This window comes from Cheilinus undulatus, linkage group 18, assembly GCF_018320785.1.
Source record: "Cheilinus undulatus linkage group 18, ASM1832078v1, whole genome shotgun sequence".
NCBI lineage: Eukaryota > Metazoa > Chordata > Actinopteri > Labriformes > Labridae > Cheilinus > Cheilinus undulatus.
In genome coordinates this window covers 36,608,698-36,629,599 of record NC_054882.1, presented here as the reverse complement: position 1 = coordinate 36,629,599, position 20,902 = coordinate 36,608,698, and the positions used below count along the sequence as shown (strand labels likewise).

At 38.2% G+C, this 20,902-nt stretch overlaps 1 protein-coding gene across 1 annotated transcript; it reads right to left on the bottom strand.

The window, feature by feature from the left end:
• Positions 1-7,865: 7,865 nt before the first annotated feature.
• Positions 7,866-20,403, bottom strand: LOC121526253 (alcohol dehydrogenase 1-like). Its single transcript, XM_041812750.1, has 10 exons — positions 20,381-20,403; positions 15,942-15,988; positions 14,926-15,027; positions 13,780-13,921; positions 11,248-11,335; positions 10,836-11,058; positions 10,377-10,637; positions 9,271-9,403; positions 8,953-9,091; positions 7,866-8,855 (listed from the first exon to the last, which is right to left on the bottom strand). The coding sequence occupies exons 2-10, from the start codon at positions 15,957-15,959 to the stop codon at positions 8,822-8,824; spliced, it is 1,140 nt and encodes a 379-aa protein (XP_041668684.1). The 5' UTR covers positions 15,960-15,988; positions 20,381-20,403; the 3' UTR covers positions 7,866-8,821.
• Positions 20,404-20,902: the final 499 nt, after the last annotated feature.

Here is a 20,902-nt window from a genome sequence, read left to right as displayed (position 1 = left end):
AAGTTTATTACAGTCAGCATATTTTACTAGAACTAATTTTGACCAGTGTAGCTGACCTTGACATTTTTAGTTAGACTGATATAGCAGTGGACAGGATAAGGGCATTCCTGTGTAAAAATGTGTTCTGTTTGTGAATGTAAATCATATGAAAATTATTCAAATGTATCAACTGTAATAACTTACAATCTAAATAATTTTAATCCCTTCAAAATCCTAAAGCTAAAATGGTGCAGCCATAAACACTTGATCAAATAAGTATTCTCTCCGAAAGATTTTTCTCCTGTAGATCACTCAACACCATCTTCCCTCACAGATACCATCTTATTTTCTGATAGTGACCTGATGAGAGAATAGAGCTTTCCCACAAGCAGAAATAAATCCAGCAAACAAGACAGGCCTACGACAGAGGGCTAGGAGTCAGAAGCTGCAAAAGAGGGCAGTAGATGTTATTGATAATAATTTCAACGTAATTTGCCAAAATAAACTGAGATTCTAACCACAGTGGTGCCAAATTCTAACTCTTCATCAAAGAATAATGTTGCTATTTTGCCCTTTTCCCGGATATATTTTTTCTTTTGCAGCACTGTTTTGGCCTTCCACTGCTAAATCATAGGGTGAATAAATGTCCTCTTGAATGTCAACAGACAATTTGTGGTTTATTATTATTTGATTGATTCAGTTTTCTAATGACAGCAACACTGAAAGCTTCTTTCCTGTTATGTGAGTGGATGGTAGAAAATGCTTTGCTTGGAAAACCTGGAGGTGAGGATATCCTTGAAGAGTAAAAGTCAGAAAACTCCCTGAAGCACCGCACCCGGAGACAGCTTGTCAACATGCTGGCTAGTCATATGACTGAAAGACATGGGTAAGTGTTTAGTGGGGTATTTAGATTTAGCCTTGGGATTTTCAGAGTATGGTTTTGACATGGAGAAAGCAGATTTAGCAAACTCTAATTATAAATACAGTGCTTAACAAATTTATTAGACCACCACCCAAAGTAAGGTTTATGCCACAGCTGCCCTAAATTAACAGCATTGGTAATTACCAACATCATTTTTTATGTTTCTGCAATGGTTAATACACTAATATGTAGAAGCTCTTTAACCCAAATGATATCTTTAATGCTAAAATATAATTATTATTGTTATCTATGAATTTTCAAATTTTCTGATTTACAAAAAGACTGAAAAAACAGTAAAGCACATTAATATTTCTTGAGTAATATGTCAAATTATAATTATTTACTTGCATTCCTGAAGAGAAAAATGAGTTTTAGTGGTTGAATGTTATACTTGATTCATTTCTGACTTCTCAGGGAAGCCCAGTGAGCTGGCTCAAATTTGGGTATAAAAAGGTGAAATTAGTTTGAAATCCCTCATTCCTGTTCAAAATGGTAAAACATGGAGAGCTCACTGAAAATGAAAGAGTCCACATTGAAGCACTTCATGATGCTGGATGGTCTCTGAGACAAATATGACAGATGGTCTAATAACTTTGTTAAGCACTGTATATGTTGAGATTTATATAGAAAACTTGAAGTTTTGGTTTTAGAGGAGCTTGTCAGAATCAGTTCCAGTTGCTCAAATTTTATAATTCCACTAAGTAACTTTTAGGTTTAGGAGAAAGGTGTCATCAGTGAAGCTCAGTTTCTAATATTCACCATGGCAAAGAAATATAAAGGCAGAAAGATACCCAGCATTTGGTAAAGGTAACTTTTTAAAAAGTATGTTGGCTTCAGAGTGTCTTGTTACAGGAAAAGAAGAGTCAATACAGGCTGGCCTTCTGAAACTAAAAACTGATCGTCTTTCAACTCAGCCAACCGTTTCCAGAAACGGGTGGTGTGGTGTCTGAGGGGTCTTAAAAAATATTTAAATAAATTAAGTCAATGTTAAAAATTTAAAAAGAATTAAAAACTCCTAAATACAAGACTAAAAGGTCTTGAACTTGTTTTTATTTCTATAGTAACCTTTAGAGGCTGCAGGCTTTAAAATGCTTAAAAAAAAAAAGAAAAAGAATTGAAGCGTTCCATAATTATTCTGAAACAGGCAATTTCCAACTTTTTTTCTTCAGACCCAAAGGTTTGCTATTCTACATTTTATTTTGAACTGCAGTGCAAAACAAGCGAATAAGTACTTCTAGATTGTGGTATAACTGCCTTTAAACTGCTTAATAAAAAAAAGACTACTTTACTACTACCTTATGATTTAAGTTTTTTTCATAGTCTAATTTCAAAATTCTACAAGAAAGCCTAGTTTATGTATGAAAATAGGAAATCACAGTTGCATTTTCTTTTTATTTGTTGTCATATTTTTGTCTTTCTATCTGCACAAAACATTCATAACAATGTTGTTAATGTAATGGGTTAAAAACATAAGATGTGATAGTCTAAAAATGTCTGAAGGGGGTCTAAAAAACTCTAAAGTTTGATGTCAGTTTTTCTGTATATAATCTGAATTAAACATGACTGTGGTCTTGTTATGATATGTCTTCTGTTGTTTTTAGCTGAACTGATGAAAATAATAGTAAATTGACTGTCTTGTCTTTATAGTAGGATTCCCTCCTGTAAGCAGAAAGAGAAGTTTGTCCTTAGAGTCATTACACTCTGTCCTTCACTGAAGGATCCCTTTTCTCCACATGGCTACATAAGTTTTACAACCTGGTTTTAAAAACACCACCAGTTGAACTATCAAAAGTGTTTCGGTGTAACTTTGTGTTTGAATGCATCATTGTCATTTCTGAAAGGCAGAAAAAGTAACACTGTAATATTTAGTGTCTTTCTTTCTTTCATGCTTAACTAAAACTTTGTTTAAAGTTTAGCCTGACTGGCAGTGAATTGGGTTAAAAGTATATTACACATTAATCCAAAAATGGAAAGCGTTTTTCTTGATTTACTGATCTATTGTCTCACAATGTTTGATTGCATTTTCTGTAAGGTTGTGTTGGAGACCTATGATGATTTCAAGATGTTAAGACATGGCCTGATGGCGCCTCCTCACAGCTGCAGAACCAAACAGGACTACAAAAACAAAATTGAGGCCCACCTCCAGGGCAACAACTCGAGGCAGGTGTGGCAAGGGATCCAGAATATCATGAACTACAAACACAGACCCAATGTTGTGGATGGTGATGCTGCACCGGCAGAGGAGCTGAACTGTTTCTTCACCCTCTTCGAACAGACAGCATCAGAAGCAGCTCCATCTCATCCAACAGCCAACACCAGCCACTCCTTCAGGGATGTGCAGCAACTCCACTTCCTGAGGGTCCTGAAGAGCAACGCCCTGGCCAAGGAGCTGCTGGTGTCCTTTTACAGATGCTCCATTGAAAGTGTACTGGCATACTGAATCCCAGTGTGGTTCTCCAGCTGCACTGCTCAGGAGAAGACGGCTCTCCAGAGGGTCATCAACACAGCACAAAATCACAGGCTGTGCTCTCCTCTCCTTAGAGGAGCTGTTCAGGTCCAGCTGCCATAGGAAGGCCCTGGGTCTCCTGAAGGACTCATCCCACCCACCACATCACCTGTTCCAACTGCTACATTCAGGAAGACGGTTCAGGACAATAAGAACCAAAACTAACAGACTGAAAAACAGCACATATCCCAGAGCAGTTTCAATATCAAATGAGAAACTACTCTAGCACTAAATGGACTAACTTTACAGGAGCACTTCTATGATGGGGAAAAAGGCACTGGATATTTAGCATGGTGTCTCAAGACAATGTCAAGAAATGCAGTTAAACAGCCGGCCAAGGAGACCACAGCGCCTCAAGCACACGGCGAAAACGCAGAAGATCACAACTCCTCAGCAACTTGAAGGGGATGCCTGCAGGGAGGCTGTCTCATTTCTTGTTCACTCTCCTGATGAAGTTAGTGTGTTTGAGAAGATGAAGATAACATGGCAACATAGCCAGGATCTCATACATGACCCACAGAGAACCACAGATGTCCTCAAAACATTTCCACACCTTTTAGATGTCAAAGGACTGGTAAGTTCTTCATTTCTTTTATAAATGCAAGTCTTAAAAAGCAGTTCTGATGTTTCTGTCTGTATGTTTTTCTTTTATTGTTAGATCTCTTGTAATAACAGTTGCAACCAAAGTTATATATACCATTTCCTCCTTTAAAATACACTTTTAGAGTTTATGTGATTTAACCCCACAGACTTGTGGTCAGAAAATTACTCATTAAATCTTAAATACTGCACTGACCACTGACTTCATACATTTTCTTGTATTTATGATCACCAGCTGAATCAAGACTTCCTGCTGTTGTTTGGTACTGAATTGCCTCCAAAATGCTTGAGAAGTTGAACATTGCAGTCAAGGCCAAGGTTATCAAAGAGGCCAAACACCTGACTCAGTCGACTGAACTTTGCCGACTTCTAAGAGCTGCTGAGAGACTCGTAGACGACGATGACAAGAGTAAGCTGACATGCTTGGTTTGTATTACAAATAGCTAGAGCTGTTTATTTTGTACATTCCTATTAGATACTAATGACTTATTTTGCCTTATGTTTTCTCCTGATAGACCGGGACAATGACATGGCTTCTCTGCTGCTCCTTCTCCATCTCTTGCCACTTCAGTATATTACCAAAAGTATTCACTCACCCATCCAAATATTTGAAATCAAGTGTTCCAATCACTTCCATGACCACAGGTGTATAAAAGCAAGCACCTAGGCATGCAGACTGTTTCTACAAACATTTGTAAAAGAATGGGTCGCTCTCAGGAGCTCAGTGAATTCCAGCGAGGTACTGTGATAGGATGCCACCTGTGCATCAAGTCCAGTGGGGAAATTTCCTCGCTCCTAAATATTCCACAGTCAACTGTCAGTGGTATTAGAACAAAGTGGAAGCCACTGGGAACGACAGCAACTCAGCCATGAAGTGGTAGGCCACGTAAAATGACAGAGCGGGGTCAGTGGATGCTGAGGTGCATAGTGCGCAGAGGTCACCAACTTTCTGCAGAGTCAATCGCTACAGACCTCCAAACTTTATATGGCCTTCAGATTAGCTTGAGAACAGTGCATAGAGAACTTCATGGAATGGGTTTCCATGGCCGAGCAGCTGCATCCAAGTCATACATCACCAAGTGCAATGCAAAGCGTCGGATGCAGTGGTGTAAAGCACGTCGCCACTGGACTCTAGAGCAGTGGAGATGTGTTCTCTGGAGTCACGAATCGCACTTCTCCATCTGGCAATCTGATGGATGAGTCTGAGTTTGGCGGATGCCAGGAGAACGCTACTTGTCTGATTGCATTGTGCCAAGTGTAAAGTTTGGTGGAGGGGGGATTATGGTGTGGGGTTGTTTTTCAGAAGCTGGGCTTGGCCCCTTAGTTCCAGTGAAAGGAACTCTGAATGCTTCAGCATACCAAGAGATTTTGGACAATTCCATGCTCCCAACTTTGTGGGAGCTTAAGTCACTTAAGTTCATATACGAGTCAAGGCAGCTAAGCGAATACTTTTGGCAATATAGTGTAAGTCTCAGTGATGCAGTGGACAGAATGGTTCATTTTCACAAGGTAAATAGTGTTTCTGGACAGTGAAATCCCACAAAACAGTTCTTAATGTTATGTTAGGTCAAAGAGTGCCCTTTGGAATCAAGTATGCATTAAACAATTAAAAATGTTTTCACCTTTAAAGTTTGTTCATTCTAAAGAATGGGCTTTAGGGTCAGTAATCTCATTCATTTTGGATTAACTAACTTTCGGTAAAGCGTATGCTTTCACAGTAAGGGGTTGTTCAATTTTTTTTAACTCATTCAATCACATTGAAATAACTACTATTTCAACCCTGACTTTAAGATGTTCATATAGTTTTACCTTTCTGTTTATAGTTGTGCCACAGCATTGAGCAACACCTGCAGGAAAGAGAGGGTAAACAACCATATATTCTTGCCGTTGGCTGAACCAAGAACAGTATCGATCCTTTCTAGATCGCTTTGGACAAACAGTTCATCGCCTGCCAAGCCACCAGCTCGTTTGGTGCTTTTGATGAGCTGTTTAAATCCCACTACGTGTTCATTCTCTCCTATGATGAGTCCCTGGTTCAGCTCTACACTTTCGTCCAAACAACAGTCTACAACATCGATGTTACCACAACAGATGAGTCTCCAAGAGTTCGTGAGTTGTGAGCAAAACTCTAATTAGATTTGGAAAACATACAAGTGTTTCATTTGTCAAGCTTTATATGCTCCTTGCCAGTCTTTGATAACTAGTTTGAGAATTGATCCCAGTTTCAAGCACCAGGGATAAGTTGGTTTGTGCACAAAATCGCTGTAGATGCCAAATTTCAACATTTTCAGGTTTCAAAAAACATTTAATCAGTGTGCATGAAAGAGATTCTTGTCAAAGTGTTGATGCACAAATACCAGAGTCATTTCAAGCTAATGTTCAAAGTTGCCAAGATACAACAGAGGTTGCTGGACCAAGTGGCATACAGAGTCAAAAAGCTGGATGTTTTGAGGACAATGGGTCAGGTCATAGCAACAAAGAAAATACAAAAGATATATGTGCTTCAATTACTGCTAAACTCCAAGGAAAAGGTCTGGCAAATAGTTTTGTTTCAACCAAAGTTAGCGACCTTGAAGAACTTTCTACTGGACTGCATTCCCAAACAGTGGCATGCACAGACTTTTTCAAGGGCAAGGGCAAAAAGAAAAAAAAGTTTTGTGTGTTTCCGAGGGCACTTTGGACATGTTTATATGTTATACAAACGGCACATTATGTAACCTTAACACAGACTAACTAGACAGACTACCATTTCCTGTATTCTAGTACATTTTAACACCATATTAGCACCAGATAATTCAAACTGGTTCTGTGAGATATAGTTCTGGCTCAGTATAGATTAAAAAAGGGCCCAACATAAAAGTCATTGCAACAGTAATGTTTCATAGTATTTCTTGGTCCTAATGATCTTCTGGAGTTTAGTGTGTTTTCTTCACCCAAGAGGGCAGTTTAGGGTGTTTGGCCAATGAGGAGGGTACTTAAACACACCTTTTTGCCACCCAAGTGGGCACTTTAGCATGTTTTAACAAGCCTAGGGGGCAGTTTAGTGTGTTTTGGCTCCAAAGAGGGCACTTTACTGTGTGTTTTGCTCCCAAGAGGGCACTTTAGCGTGTGTTTTGGCTCCAAAACCACCTCCACTGCCCACCCCCCTGCACACCACTGTTCCCAAATCAAGCATGACATACGATCTTCTGTGCCTACAGATGATCCTGTAGGATCTACATTACAAGAACAACTTGAGCACTTTGAAAACCTGTTTGTTAATTTTATTACAGAAACTAAAAGAATGAAATATTTGAGTGAGACATAGGGGGTTGTGGAGCCAGTGGAAAAAATATTAGGAGTTCGATATGACACAAGGAGAAATAAGAAAACTGGTACTTACCATCAAGTGCCAGTATAAGACCCTGTTTTTATATACTAATTTTGGAAACAATAAAATTTATGTGTCACAACTCTAAAATTTGTAAACAGACTTTTGTGATAGTTCTTATTTTAAGACTCATCCATTGTTCTCTAAACAACAGACCTCCTTACAAATCCAGATTTACGATGATTGTTATGTGCTCCCTTTAAAGTGTCCATGTGAAAACGCGCTGCAAATAACAGTTCCGCCCTTTGTCCCAACCTTTAAATGGCACTTGAAATGTAGATTATCGATTATTGGACATTTATGAATCCATTCTTAAACAGAATCGCGATGCATCTAAGCATCGTTTTTTTCTCCCACCTCTACTAATGGTGGAGATAAGAACCTGTATATTGTACCTCTATTTTCTTTGTAAATGTGTACAAAGAGTAAAGTTGTGTTATTGGTGCTTGGAAAACAATTCATTAAAAAAAGAGAAATGGATCATTTGTTTTATTGATTTATTACACTTGTTCAGTGTTATGTCTTCGGGGTCAATAGATTGAGATGATGTAAACAAAAATCTAAAGACTTCAACAGTGAAAGTTCTAATTTTAGAGCTCTTTTATAAGATTTTAGAAGTGTTTTCATAAATCTTTACAACTTAAATTGAAGGTGGCAGACTCAAGTACTTGAATTCAATTGAAATGTGTCAATAATTTAGACTAATTGCTTTACATAATACCCTTCGTGATGAGTAACTTATTCAATTTAGTTTAAAAAAAAACACACTTTAATGTGTCAAAAAATAACACTGAAAATGTAAGAAATTAACACCAAAAATGAAAGGAAATAACACTCTGTAGAGTTAAAAGTACACTTAAATGTGCAGAAAAATAACACTGAAAATGTGAGAAATTAACAAACAGAGTGAAAGGAAATAACACTTTGCAGTGTTGAAAGTAAACTCTTGTGTGTCAAAGAGAAACACTGTGAGTGTTAAAAATTATCTCTACGAGAGAGTTAAAATATCTAAACTTTTGAAAATGTTTAGTTTTGAGACTCTGGTAACTTAAAGGGATGCTTTCTATTTTTTTTTCCTCTCATTATTATTGCTTTTATCTACAGGGGGAGGGTCCCCATATTGGTCTTTGCCCTGGGCCTCCAAATAGCTAAAACCAGCCCTGCCTCACACCTACAGCTCCCTCTCACAAATCATTCTACCATGCCAGTTTGTTGCTTTCATTTTCCTGTTTCTGCCATTTTGACAGTATTTATTATTAGTACTTTTAAGATGAAATAAAACACATTTGAACAAGTTTACCTCAATTTGAATATGTGATCCGTGTGTGTTTGGCTCGTTGATGATGATGCGCATTGCAAAAATCATCATCAAATATGAGTTTTGGAGAGCATTGGCAGAAAGTGACTAAAGAAATTTTGGGGTCATCATCAACATAATCAGATCTTATTCTGTAGAAACATTCAGCACTGTCCGGATGCTGCAGAATAAAAAAGAAAGGGAAATGATCAGACCTGCATCATTTTATCTGGGATGCTGCCGTGCCATGCATGTACGGTGCTAATGCGTTAACTCACCATTCGCCATGCTTCATCATTTCAAAAGCATCATTGATCTGATCCAAAGGCATGTTGTGTGTGATGAACTCATCAACCTTCAGTTTCTTGTCCATGTAGGCCTTTACCAATGAAGGAACACCATCTCGACCCTTAAAGCCTGAGCCACAAAATTTACAAAATGATACTAATTAGCACTACAAGTTGAATGTCTATCATGCAAATGAGTAATCAATAGTATAGGTTCTAATTTAGGCCACCACTAGTTTAAAAATGTAGATTCTTCAACCACATCCATTCATAAGAGATTTATTTGATCAGTGATGGTATTTCGTTTACCCCCAATCAGAGAGCCCTTCCATGTTCGTCCAGAAATCATCTGAAGTGGTCGTGCAGAAACATCTTGCAGGTCTGTCCATCCAACAATCACGCTGACACCCCAACCCTGAACACAAGACTCCAAGGCACTGCGCTGAATGGAGAAGCACAGGATCAGTAGGTTTGTGACCAGAAGGGTGCTGGTACAGATGCAGAGCTGAGCTTCAACTAATCTGAGAAAAGTGAAATCTTTTGAACCTTCATGCGTCCCCAAAATTTTACACCCTTGTCCCTTTTGACCAAATTGGCACATTTCATACATTAGAATATAAAATTATTATATGTTAATATTTTTTCAAACTTTTTGTTAACTGCTTGTTATTTTTTATGCAATTCAAAATGTATTAAAAGCACAATGATTGTGTCCCTTTTGACCCAAATGTCTCATTATATATATTAGCCTATAAAATAATTATAATACATTCAGTTATTCAGCTACTTTTTTCAGTTACTTATCACTAGTTTCCCTATGAACCAAGATGGCTCAACATTAGGCAACAGAATTACTATACATTAAATTATAATCTTCCTCAACTCATAAACATTTAATTTTCATAAAACAATAAAAAATAGAAAATGTGCTTTTTGGGGGGTTTTAACAAGATAAGACATTATTCTAAAAATTAAATGTTTTTCCCCAAACACCACAACTGGGAAATGGCACCATCTTGTGGAAAATTGTACAAAATACACATTTCACTAATATACTAAAAAAGATTCCTACCATGTATTGCATGTATGTATTTATGTTGTAATGGCTCCTGGATCAAAAAAATCACATTTTAATGAAAGTGAATGTGAACAAAATGGACACTTGGGACAAAAACGTCCAGATTATTGTACACAATGCGTTAAGGACATTTTTCTAAATGCAGTTTAATTACACAAAACTACCAACTCTCATGCCTGAGGATTGAAAACTCTTATAATGGTGTTGAGACGAACAGGAAGTTGTGCCAAAATGGCACACAGGGACACATGAAGGTTAAATTTTAACTTCAATGTTGCATGCATTCGTTGTGTAAGATTTGCATCTCTACCAAGAACTGTAAATAAAGTCTCCCTACCATGACTCCCACATTCCCAACACATTCCAAAGAGAAGTCAACTCCGCCGTCGGTCATCTCAGCTATCACCTGGCTGATGGGTTTGCTGTGATCCTTTGGATTCAAAAAGTCTGTCGCACCCAAAATCTTTGCCTTTTCAAATTTATCTGGATTGACGTCAACAGCGATAATCCTTTTGGCTCCTGCAGCTTGGCAGCCCATTACTGCAGCCAGACCCACAGCTCCCAGACCAAACACAGCACATGTGGAGCCTGGTTCCACCTAGAGAGAAAAACATGGAGCTTTATGTTGGGCATCCTAATGATCTGAAGAGCAGCCTAATAATCAACAGCAATGTTATGTATCCCACTATACTTATAGATTACTAGGTAGAAATGGCCAAAAATACAGGTGCATAGCACAAAATGTCTGGGTTCTGTGTTTCAATCTGATAATGATTGTTAGCTGCAACATTCTCACTTTAGCAGTATTGACTGCTGCTCCATATCCTGTGCAGATCCCACAGCCTATGAGACAGACTTTGTCCAGGGGGGCGGCTGGATCGATTTTGGCCACAGCTAGCTCCCTGACAACAGTGTACTCAGAGAAGGTACTGGTTCCTCCAAATTGAGTCACTCTTTTCCCCTTACAGGTGAATGCAGTAATTGCAGGTGCCATTGAGCTGTCGCTAGTACCACCAGCCCTGAAGAAGAAAGGGCAGAAAAAATAAGCAACAATATCACTTTTTGTCCCACTAACAAACCAAAGTCTTAATCCTCTGTCCTTTAACTCCAGACTGAGTAGAAATTAAACATTTCTGTCAAACAGGCCAATAACTTAGGTGCACATATCAGGTGCAATGGATGGTATGATGAAATTACAATGTTGTTACCATGCTTTCACACACTGGTTGGTCTTTGGGCTTTTACAGAAGCGGCAATCTCTACACTGGCCACTGAAGAGAGGGATAACATGGTCACCTGAAAGAGAGACACAGGCTGACTGTTGCAAATGTAGATGTCAGTTTCTTTCACCCCTTAGCTTTTTCTAAAACTTAAATCTTATTTCTAAATTTTTCTTTATGTTGAAGGTGAATTAGAGAGGTTTTGGACTGCCTCTTAATCTTAATTAATCTTTTATCTTAAAGGGGACATATTTTACCCTTTTAAGACAAGTTTATATTTGTCTTAGAGATCCCTAAAAACTGCCTGCAAATTTTGTTGCTGAAAAAACACTCCAGTATTGGATTTTAGCATGTCTAAAAGCCCCTCTGTTTCAGCCCTGCTCAGAACGAGCTGCTTCTGCATCTGTGGCTTTACATATTAATGAAATTTCTGTCAGTATTTTCCATCAGACTCCGCCCCCTGACTTCACCCCTCTCAGGAAATGATTGTGGCTTAATGGATGTGTCTTTCCTGATCAGTAGAGGTGGGTGGAACTTTCTCCCAAGTGGGGAGGGCCAACCAAAGCTGGGGGCGGTGCTAACTCCCCACATGACATCATGAGGGGAAAATCTGAGAATGGCTTGTGTCAGCATACATTTTCTGAAAGGGGGGTGGGGGGGGGGATTGAGGACAGGCCAGGGGCACATATTTATGTTAGAAAAGCCTGAAAGAGTGTCTTTTTTTGCGCAATATGTGACCTTTAACTCAGAGTTTCCGTTAGCCGGCATTTGCTGGTCATTGGCCAGTTTCAAGAGCGAATGTCAGGCAGATAGAAATATAACCAGGCTAAATGTCCAGCAGAAAACATGCCAATAACCAGATAAGGAAATACTGAATACTTGCATGTTATATTTTGTGTAACCTAGAAAATGTTGCGAGGGACTTTGATATAAACTCAAAGTAGCCTAATCTTACTACACCTACTGTCCTGTGGTGCTGGGGTTGTTTGTCTCCTCAGACAGTGAGCACATGGCTAATTAAGTTGTTAAGTATGTATGCAAGATGACGCAAACAACGTCAAATCACGCCTATCTCTGAGTGAGCTCAGCGGTGCTATGCTGGAAAAGTTTGACCAGAACTTTCTTGTAAAGCAGAATTTTAATCTCAGTGAGCTTTTCCTGGTTAACAAAAGGCTTAACATCATCAGCGGTATAGAAGGATTTTGAGTTAGCCATCTCTGAAAGTAATGAAGAGGCTGAAACAAAGGGAACTGTATAGCTGAGTGGCTTAAACACCATTGCAGCAGCAGAGAGAGAGAGGCCTACGCCGAGCAGAGTTGTAGTGGACTTAGTCTACACAGAATCACATCGTGCAGAATGACATGAACCGCTTGGAGCTGATAGCAAGGGCTTGTATCTTTCTTCCCCATAGCTGGTTGTCATTGCTCAGGGTGACCTGGCTAGTTAGCAGAAGCAATCTTGGCTAAGCCATTAATGAGAGGAGGACTGGACTGAACTGTCTGCTGTGGAGCTTTTGTCTTTTCAGGACTAGTCCAAATAAACCAGGATGGTTGGATTTCCTGCTTTAGCAGAGGTTACAGTTATATCATCATGAGGACTGATATTAGACAGCTGAAGGTAAGACTCATTTTTCATTTGAAATGTAGAGTTCTAACATATTGTCCAGTTAAGAGAGCACTTTTGTTATGTGTTTGGATGCTTCGTTGTTGTCGCTGGAGGATGGTATTTGGCTGTTGTAAGCTGCTAAGTAATGGTAGCAGCCAATGTGCTAACAGGCTAACAGTGATAATGTGAAGCTAACTGTCTAAACCAATTACACTAAGAAAAATAAGAGAAACTCTATGTGCTGTCCAGGGTCTAATCATGTCTGGTTTTTAAAAACAGCTAAATCATTACTTAGGTTTACTGTCGGCTTGGTTTCTACTGTCTTAGTTTTGGGTCAGGTTTGGAAATAAAAATGTGTCTCTGTCTCGTTTAGCGCATACTTATATGTATCAATATATCACAAAATTTCACATTTATGCATTTTGCTGCTGTTAATGCAGCAAAATACTGTTAAAGCGAATGTCCTGTAGTTGTTACAAATGGCTGGAATTCTTGAGGACTGCCGGTCATTTTGACCAGGGACAAAAAAAAGTCTTGCAAACTGCTTTAACTGTCCGTTAAGGGGAGGTATAAATTACTTTATTTTCTTACATGACCCCTTGGGCACTGTAGCAGCCATTTGAAGGACCAAGAGGCAGACTTACTAGTGTCTATTAAATCAATAAACTTCAATTCCCAATACAGTTATATTTTTTTCTTCCTTTAATGTAATCTTAGCCTTTAAAAAAGAACTTAAAGTTATGGAGACCAATTCTCTGAAGTATGGATGGAGCAGAACAAAACCTTTTTTAACCTCTACCCAATGATTACTTCAGCTAAACATCACTTGGAATGCATGGACAAAGCACATACTGTAAACTACTCCACACCATTGGATGAAAAGCAAATTTGTTTGTTTGTTTCAAAAATGCTGACCTGGCTTTAGCTCAGTGACTCCTGGTCCGACACTCTCTACAATCCCTGCAGCTTCATGGCCGAGAACTGTTGGATACCCATCTGTACTTGGCATTTCAAAAAGGCGGTGTAAGTCGGTATGGCAGACTGAAGTTGCCACAATCTGCACCAAAGACAGAAGCCCAACAATGAAAACAGGGAGACAGTTTAGCAGACAGAATGAACAGGGCCGTTTCTAGGTTTGTGGAGGCGCTATGCAAGATGCTGATAGGGGGCCCTAATTTGTCAAACCAAGATGGAGAGATTCCTAATCCATAAGATGATCTATGAACATGCCACAGTCTGTTACACTACACAAGCAAAACAGGCTACAGTCCTGATAACCTCTCATATCATAATTAAAGACACTCAATCAAAATAACTGATAAAAAAAATGATAATACAAGGAAAACAACAATCCTCTTTAAGTCAATAAATAAACTAGATATTGAGTGTTTTTAAAAGATACTTACTTCTGCAAGAACACAACTCAAGTTTTCACATGTGACATGTTTATTTTATTTTAGCCAACTTTCATGAAAAGCACTCGGAGAGTGCAGACCTCCGCCATTAGCCCTATCTCCCAATAGTAAAGAATCATTTAAAAAATTCCTGGATCCAGATGGTGATCTGGATCACCCCAAAAATCTCATCAGTCCTTCCTTATGCCATTTCTGACATTTCCTGAAAATTTCATCAAAATCCGTCCAGAACGTTTTGAGTTATGTTGCTAACAAACTAACAAACCTGCCAATCACATGACCTCCTTGGCGAAAGTAAAGATGGGGTTATGAGCATACAATAATAGCTAACTAGCATTTATTAGATAAAGTATAACATTCAGCTTTGGGGCCCCCTAGTGGCTTGTGGGGCCTTATGCCTTTGCATAGTCCGCATATAGCAAGAAACGGCCCTGACACTGACCCATTTTAAAACAACAAATAAGAACACTTCATTATGACTGTTTCTGTTTGACTATCCACTTTGGTAATGTTTGCTGTAGGTACAGCCTTTGCTGTTGATTTTTAAAAATGGATTGTCCTATGTTTGACTAGGAAAGAATCAACTTTGAGACACTTCAAACTCACTGCATGTTAGAATGTGAGCTGTGTAAAAAAGTACCCTCACCTTTATGCGGACTTGGTTGGGCCCAGGTGGGGCTACCTCTATCTCCTCAATCACCAAAGGCTTTTTGGGCTCCCAGGCCACCGCTGCCTTGCATTTGATTACCTAGAATGAAAAGAACACCATGTGACATAACTGAGACATGACATTTAGCACTGGGAATGGCACTGTGCAACCTTAACAGGAATAACTTGCTGAACTCTGAACATTTTTGGACTCGTTCCCCTTCACAGACCAGAGTAGAGAACTGTACGGTGCCATGAAAAAGTATTTGCCCCCTCTCTGATTCCTGATTTTTTTGCATATTTATCACACTTAAATGTTTCTGATCATCAAACCACTTTTAATGTCTCATTAAAGTGAGCCAAAATCATCATTTAGAAAATGCATTTTCTATTTACTGGGGTTGTCTTTGTGAAATATAAAAATTGTATTGATGATCTGAAACATTTAGAGTGATAAATATGCAAAAACATCAGGAATCAGAAAGGTGATAAATACTTTTGCACAGCAACAACTTACAAATAATAAAAAGCAACTTGCTCCATCAACAAAAACAAGGAGGTACACAAGAAAAAATAAATTAAATTCATCCAGAAGCCTTTTTCAAGTTCAAATTGAGAGACTTCACAATGAAAGCTATAAAAGCTGTACCTAAAAAGCAAACATTAGCATCATGTGATTTATTTAGCAAACACAAGTCATGCCAGACAGAAATATATCTTGGACAGAGATAGACAAATGTAAGAGGCTGAAAGACACAAATGTCAAAATTTCTTTTGGTTTTGTGTGTTACTTAAACTTCTGCATATGTGTAACTATATATAGACCAACATGTTGCACAACAGAGCAGATTTTGCTGCATTATCATGTATAACCCCCATATCTGGCCGCTTGTCTATGAGGTCAAGGTAAAACAGATAAAGAATTTCCTGTAACAAAGCCAATACATCACACTAAACACAACTGACAAAATATCAGAAAAGCATATTGCTCCGAACTTGCTGGATTCTTCTTACCTTACCAGCCGTGGCCATGATCGCTGCACTGTCAGTTAGGTGTGATGCTGCAGAGTAAACACAGGAAAGAGAGGTTAAGTATTATGTGCAGCTGTGGGGTAGAGAAGGGAGGGTAACATGGACTTTATATAGTGCAAACAGCTGACAGACATTTAGCTGACAGACATATCAAGGAAGTGCACAGACATTTTGGGGGGCAGGGGCTCAAGTGAGAAAAAGGGCACTTCTTTTCATAAAAAATATTCAAAGTGAAATATATTAGCCCACCTCTGACTAAACCAATCACCAATTTATTTGAATACCTTCACATCCAGTTGATGAATACTCAGTAGATTTCTACAAAATAAATCTGATCACACAAAGACAATGTCCTCTTTAGTTTTCACTGGGTTTATCACAACAGTAAGCAAGAACAAAATAAGCTATGACACCGTGTGTGTTTTCTATGCATCTAGTCTCTAGTAAATATTTTGAATAACTGACTGTAGCTACCAGGGAGAGGGGCATGATGAACTAAGAGTTTTCAAGAAAAGAAAAAAATGCACTAATAATTTGTTTATTTTTGCACAAGATAATAAATTCTTTGAATTATTTTGGTGTAATTGAAATAAAAAGTACTTCAAATGAAACATTATCTTCACACTAAACTTAAAAAGACTGTTCTTTACATAAATAAGCAAACCAAGCAATCCTCCAAACTGCCAATTCCAGACCAATGATTAGTTGCAACAAGAAGGCTTAGTGCATCTGTACACAGCCCCAGACATTACATGATCAGTGGTGTCAAAAGTATTCACATTCATTACTCAGGTAGAAGTATAGATACTAGGATTTAAAAAGACTTCTGTAGAAGTTGAAGTATCAACTCAAGCTTTTACTCAAGTAAAAGTATAAAAGTTCTGGTTTCAAAACTACTTAAAGCATAAAAGTAAAGGAAATGTAAAGGGAAAATAATTCCATTAAGGACAAAAGCTTAGGCTGTGCTACTGGGGCTAATTCAGTTCTACCATTCCGTTCCATTCTGCCATTCCATTCCACCATTCCATTTCATTCTACCATTCCATTCTAACATTCCAGTCAATTCTACCATTCCATTCCATGATACCATTCCATCCTACCATTCCATTCAAGTCTTCCATTCCCATTCCATTCCAGTCAATTCTACCATTCCATTCCATTCTACGATTCCATTACATTATACATTCCATTCCATTCTACCATTCCATTCCATGATACATTCCATTTCATTAAACATTTCATTCCATTCTACCATTCCATTCAATTCTGCTATTCCATTCTACCATTCCATTTCATTATACCTTCCATTCAATTATACATTCCATTCAATTCTACCAATCCATTCCATGATACATTCCATTCATTTATACATCCCATTCAATTATACACTCCATTGCATTCTACCATTCCATTCAATTCTACCATTCCATTCCATTATACATTCCATTCGATTATACATTCCATTCCATTCTACCATATTGCACTACCCCACCTCCCCAAAAATACATGTTTCTAAAGGTCATAATAACTATAATGTTATATGGAATGTTAATGTTGAAAAATTTGGGATGCACCTGTTTCAGCCGTATTTATGCCCATTGAAAATGAACGCACTTTAGTACAATGCAAATACATTCAAGAACCATATTTGTGTACTACCAACTTCCTCAGTGGGGCTTGGTTGGGACATTTCGCTCCAGTTCTCTTGAGTCTCTGTCATGGATATTTTCGTACTAGGCTACATATGTCTGCTATTTCCTTTCTGGAGAGTGACGTGATTTGTGTCGTGTCTGATGGTGCAATGGATCGCGTACAAACCAATAGGGTGTCAGAATGGTATTATGTTTATACTTCTCATCCAACCACAATTAAATTCACTCTATCCGGATGGTGCAATTTATCTGGATAGTTTTTGGGGGTTTTTATTTGTGTTTTTTTGGAATGATGACAAGCAGGAATAAAAACAAGCTGAACTGAAACAGCAGTAATGAGGCTATTTTTGAAATGTAAGGAGTAGAAAGTACAGATAATTGTGTGAAAATGTAAGGAGTAGAAGTAAAAAGTCGGTTGAAAATAATTACTCCAGTAAAGTATAGATACCCAAAATTACTACTTAAGTAAGGTAAAGAAGTATTTGTACTTAGTTACTTGACACCTCTGTACATGATAAAGAATAATTAAATTGTGGCCACAATATAGCTATAATGTGCGCACCAAATACTAACTCATGGCCACAAAATACCAATTTGTGGCTACAAAATAAGTATAACGTGCACATGAAATACTCATTAATAATATTAATATCATTCCTGGACAGCTGGGTAAGCAGATCAAGTGCACCTTCTCTAAGGTCTAAGGTAGAGGCAGTAGAGGGGCTGAAGCTTCACGATGGACAGGGATAGTATGATTGAATTTTATTTTAGGCTGGGAATGAGCGACAAAGACATTCTGGAAAGCCTGGCATTGCAGGGAACCATTATTACCGAGAGGCATTTCAACAGAATATTGAGAGTCAGGTTGTTTTACTGGCGGAGGTTCGACTTGGACACCGGGATAGGAAGGTGCACTCGATTTGCTTACCCAGCTGTCCAGGAATGATATTAATTTTATTAATTAGTATTTCATAGGCACATTATACCCACTTCATGGCCACAAATTAGTATTTCATGGCCACGATTTAGTATTTTGTGTGCATGTTATAGCTATAAAGTGGCCACAATTTATTTTTTTTTTTGAACATGTCATGTCTGGGGCTCTGTACACCTGCACACCTCTCCTTCTAACTGTGTTAATTTTACTGGAGAAAACAGCAGAAATACTGAAAATCACTGCAAAAAATATTGACAAAATGGAAATGGCATTGTGCTGCAGACATGATTAAAATGTAAATGATTTGAGCTTCTAAAGCCAAGCAACAGAATACAGAATTTTCTTATATAAATGATCAATTATTATTATTATTATTATTATTATTATTATTATTATTATTATTATTATTATTATTATATTATGCCCTCTCCAAACAAGCACATACCAACTGATGGTGACACGATCTTAGTTTTAGTGTACCTTTCACATTTGAAGGTCTGGCTGTCTGTCAGGTATTAAACATAGAGTAGAATGAATAGTTTTTAGATGAAGAGCCTAAAGTCAAAATAATGCAGTAGCTGTTTCAGACAGGACTCTACAGGTTAAAACGTTGTGTTTTCATGTTCTGGTCAATTTAGAGATTTTGGTTTAATTTGCATCCATGTCTTCTTCAGTGTTGGGGGAAAGGCATTACAAATTAATCCGTTAGAGTACTCAGATTACTTTTTTGGAGTAACAAGTAACGTAATGCGTTAGCTTTACAATTCAAGTAATCCTGTTATTAGTTACATTTTCATAAAAGTAATCCGTTACTGAAAGAAAAATCCCAAATTTCCTCTCTCTTCCATGGCTTCAAAAAGAGAGAAATAAAGAAAAGAAGCTCCTTGAACCATCTGCTCTGTTTGTCCTTCTCTCTTCCTGTAGTCACCTTGGCACGTGCCAGCGGAAGGTAAACTTTCTGTGCCATTACACATGCATTGTTAGCTTGTTGAGCCGGCAAGATTACAGAGAGGAAAGCAGGCCACTGTAGAATTATCCCCATTATGATGGATTTTTGGATAAAAGGGACAGGAACAGCATCCTGGTGAAACGTAAATTTGAAGCTCCATTTGCTTTCATTGAAACAGCTGTTCAGCTGTTCCAGTTACGCGCTGTTATTACGCACAGCGTTTGAGTGATTCTGTCTGCCTCTGCTCAGCTTGTTGTCTGATTGTGAGCATGTTAAAGAGCTGTAAAGGTTTTCCTGTCTGTTTGTGGTGTTCTCAGGCTGCACAGATACAGATTATGGGCCGTAAATTAAGCTGTACATTGACATAACAGTCTGCATATTTAAATGCAGACATGTGGTCGTTATCAGTCGTTTTTACAACCACCGAGTGGAACGAGTGGCTAAAGGGTTTTAATATTTAGTAACACAAAAGTACTCTAATATGTTACTTTTAGAAGTAGGTAATGCAGTAACGTAACAAATTACTTTTCTCATTATGTAAAGCAGATGTAAAGCAGTAATCTAACAAGTTAGTTTCAAAAGTAACGCTACCCAACACTGGTCTTCTTTCACTCTAAAAGAAAGAAAACTTGTAAAAGTGCACATAGATGGTGTTTATTTTGACTTCCTCCTGTCTGTTTGCATCTCTAGATTTCCCCTGAATTCTCCAACCAAGCTCCCCTACATATCTAAACATTTCAGGGTAAAATGCAGTCTTGTAATTAACCGGGGAAGCTCAATGGTGCAAAACCTCTGCAAACCTAAGGTTTACATGTGTAAGATAACGTAGTAAGGCCAAGGATGGTGACTTTTAAAAATGGAAGTATTTATCATATTTACATACAGGCCTTGTCAAAAAGTCCTCCCTCTTCAACTACTTTGCAGACTCCCCTTTGACACAGTGTTGTAAAGAGTGATGATTCATTATTCAGTGCAACTGTTCTTCATTGACGGCATTAAAACTGTAATAGTCCAATGAGGTTCATTTGGTCCACTAGTAACTTATTCTGCTTAATTCTTTTAACAGACCAGTGTGTTTTCTTTTTTACCTGACAGTTTCGACTGCTCACTTGCAGTCTTCCTCAGAGTGGTCACGTGATGTTGCTGTGATGTGTCTCGTCAGCTGATCTATACAGCTGACTTATCCTGCCCCTACTGGTAGGAAGACAGCGCCAAAACCTGTATAAATCAGCTGACGAGACACGTCACAGCAACATCACGTGGCCACTCTGAGGAAGACTGCAAGTGAGCAGTCGAAACTGTCAGGTAAAAAAGAAAACACTCTGGTCTGTTAAAAGAATTAAGCAGAATAAGGCATTAAAACTGGAGTGAAACTGAAATTTAAAAAGGCTGAAAATGATAATAT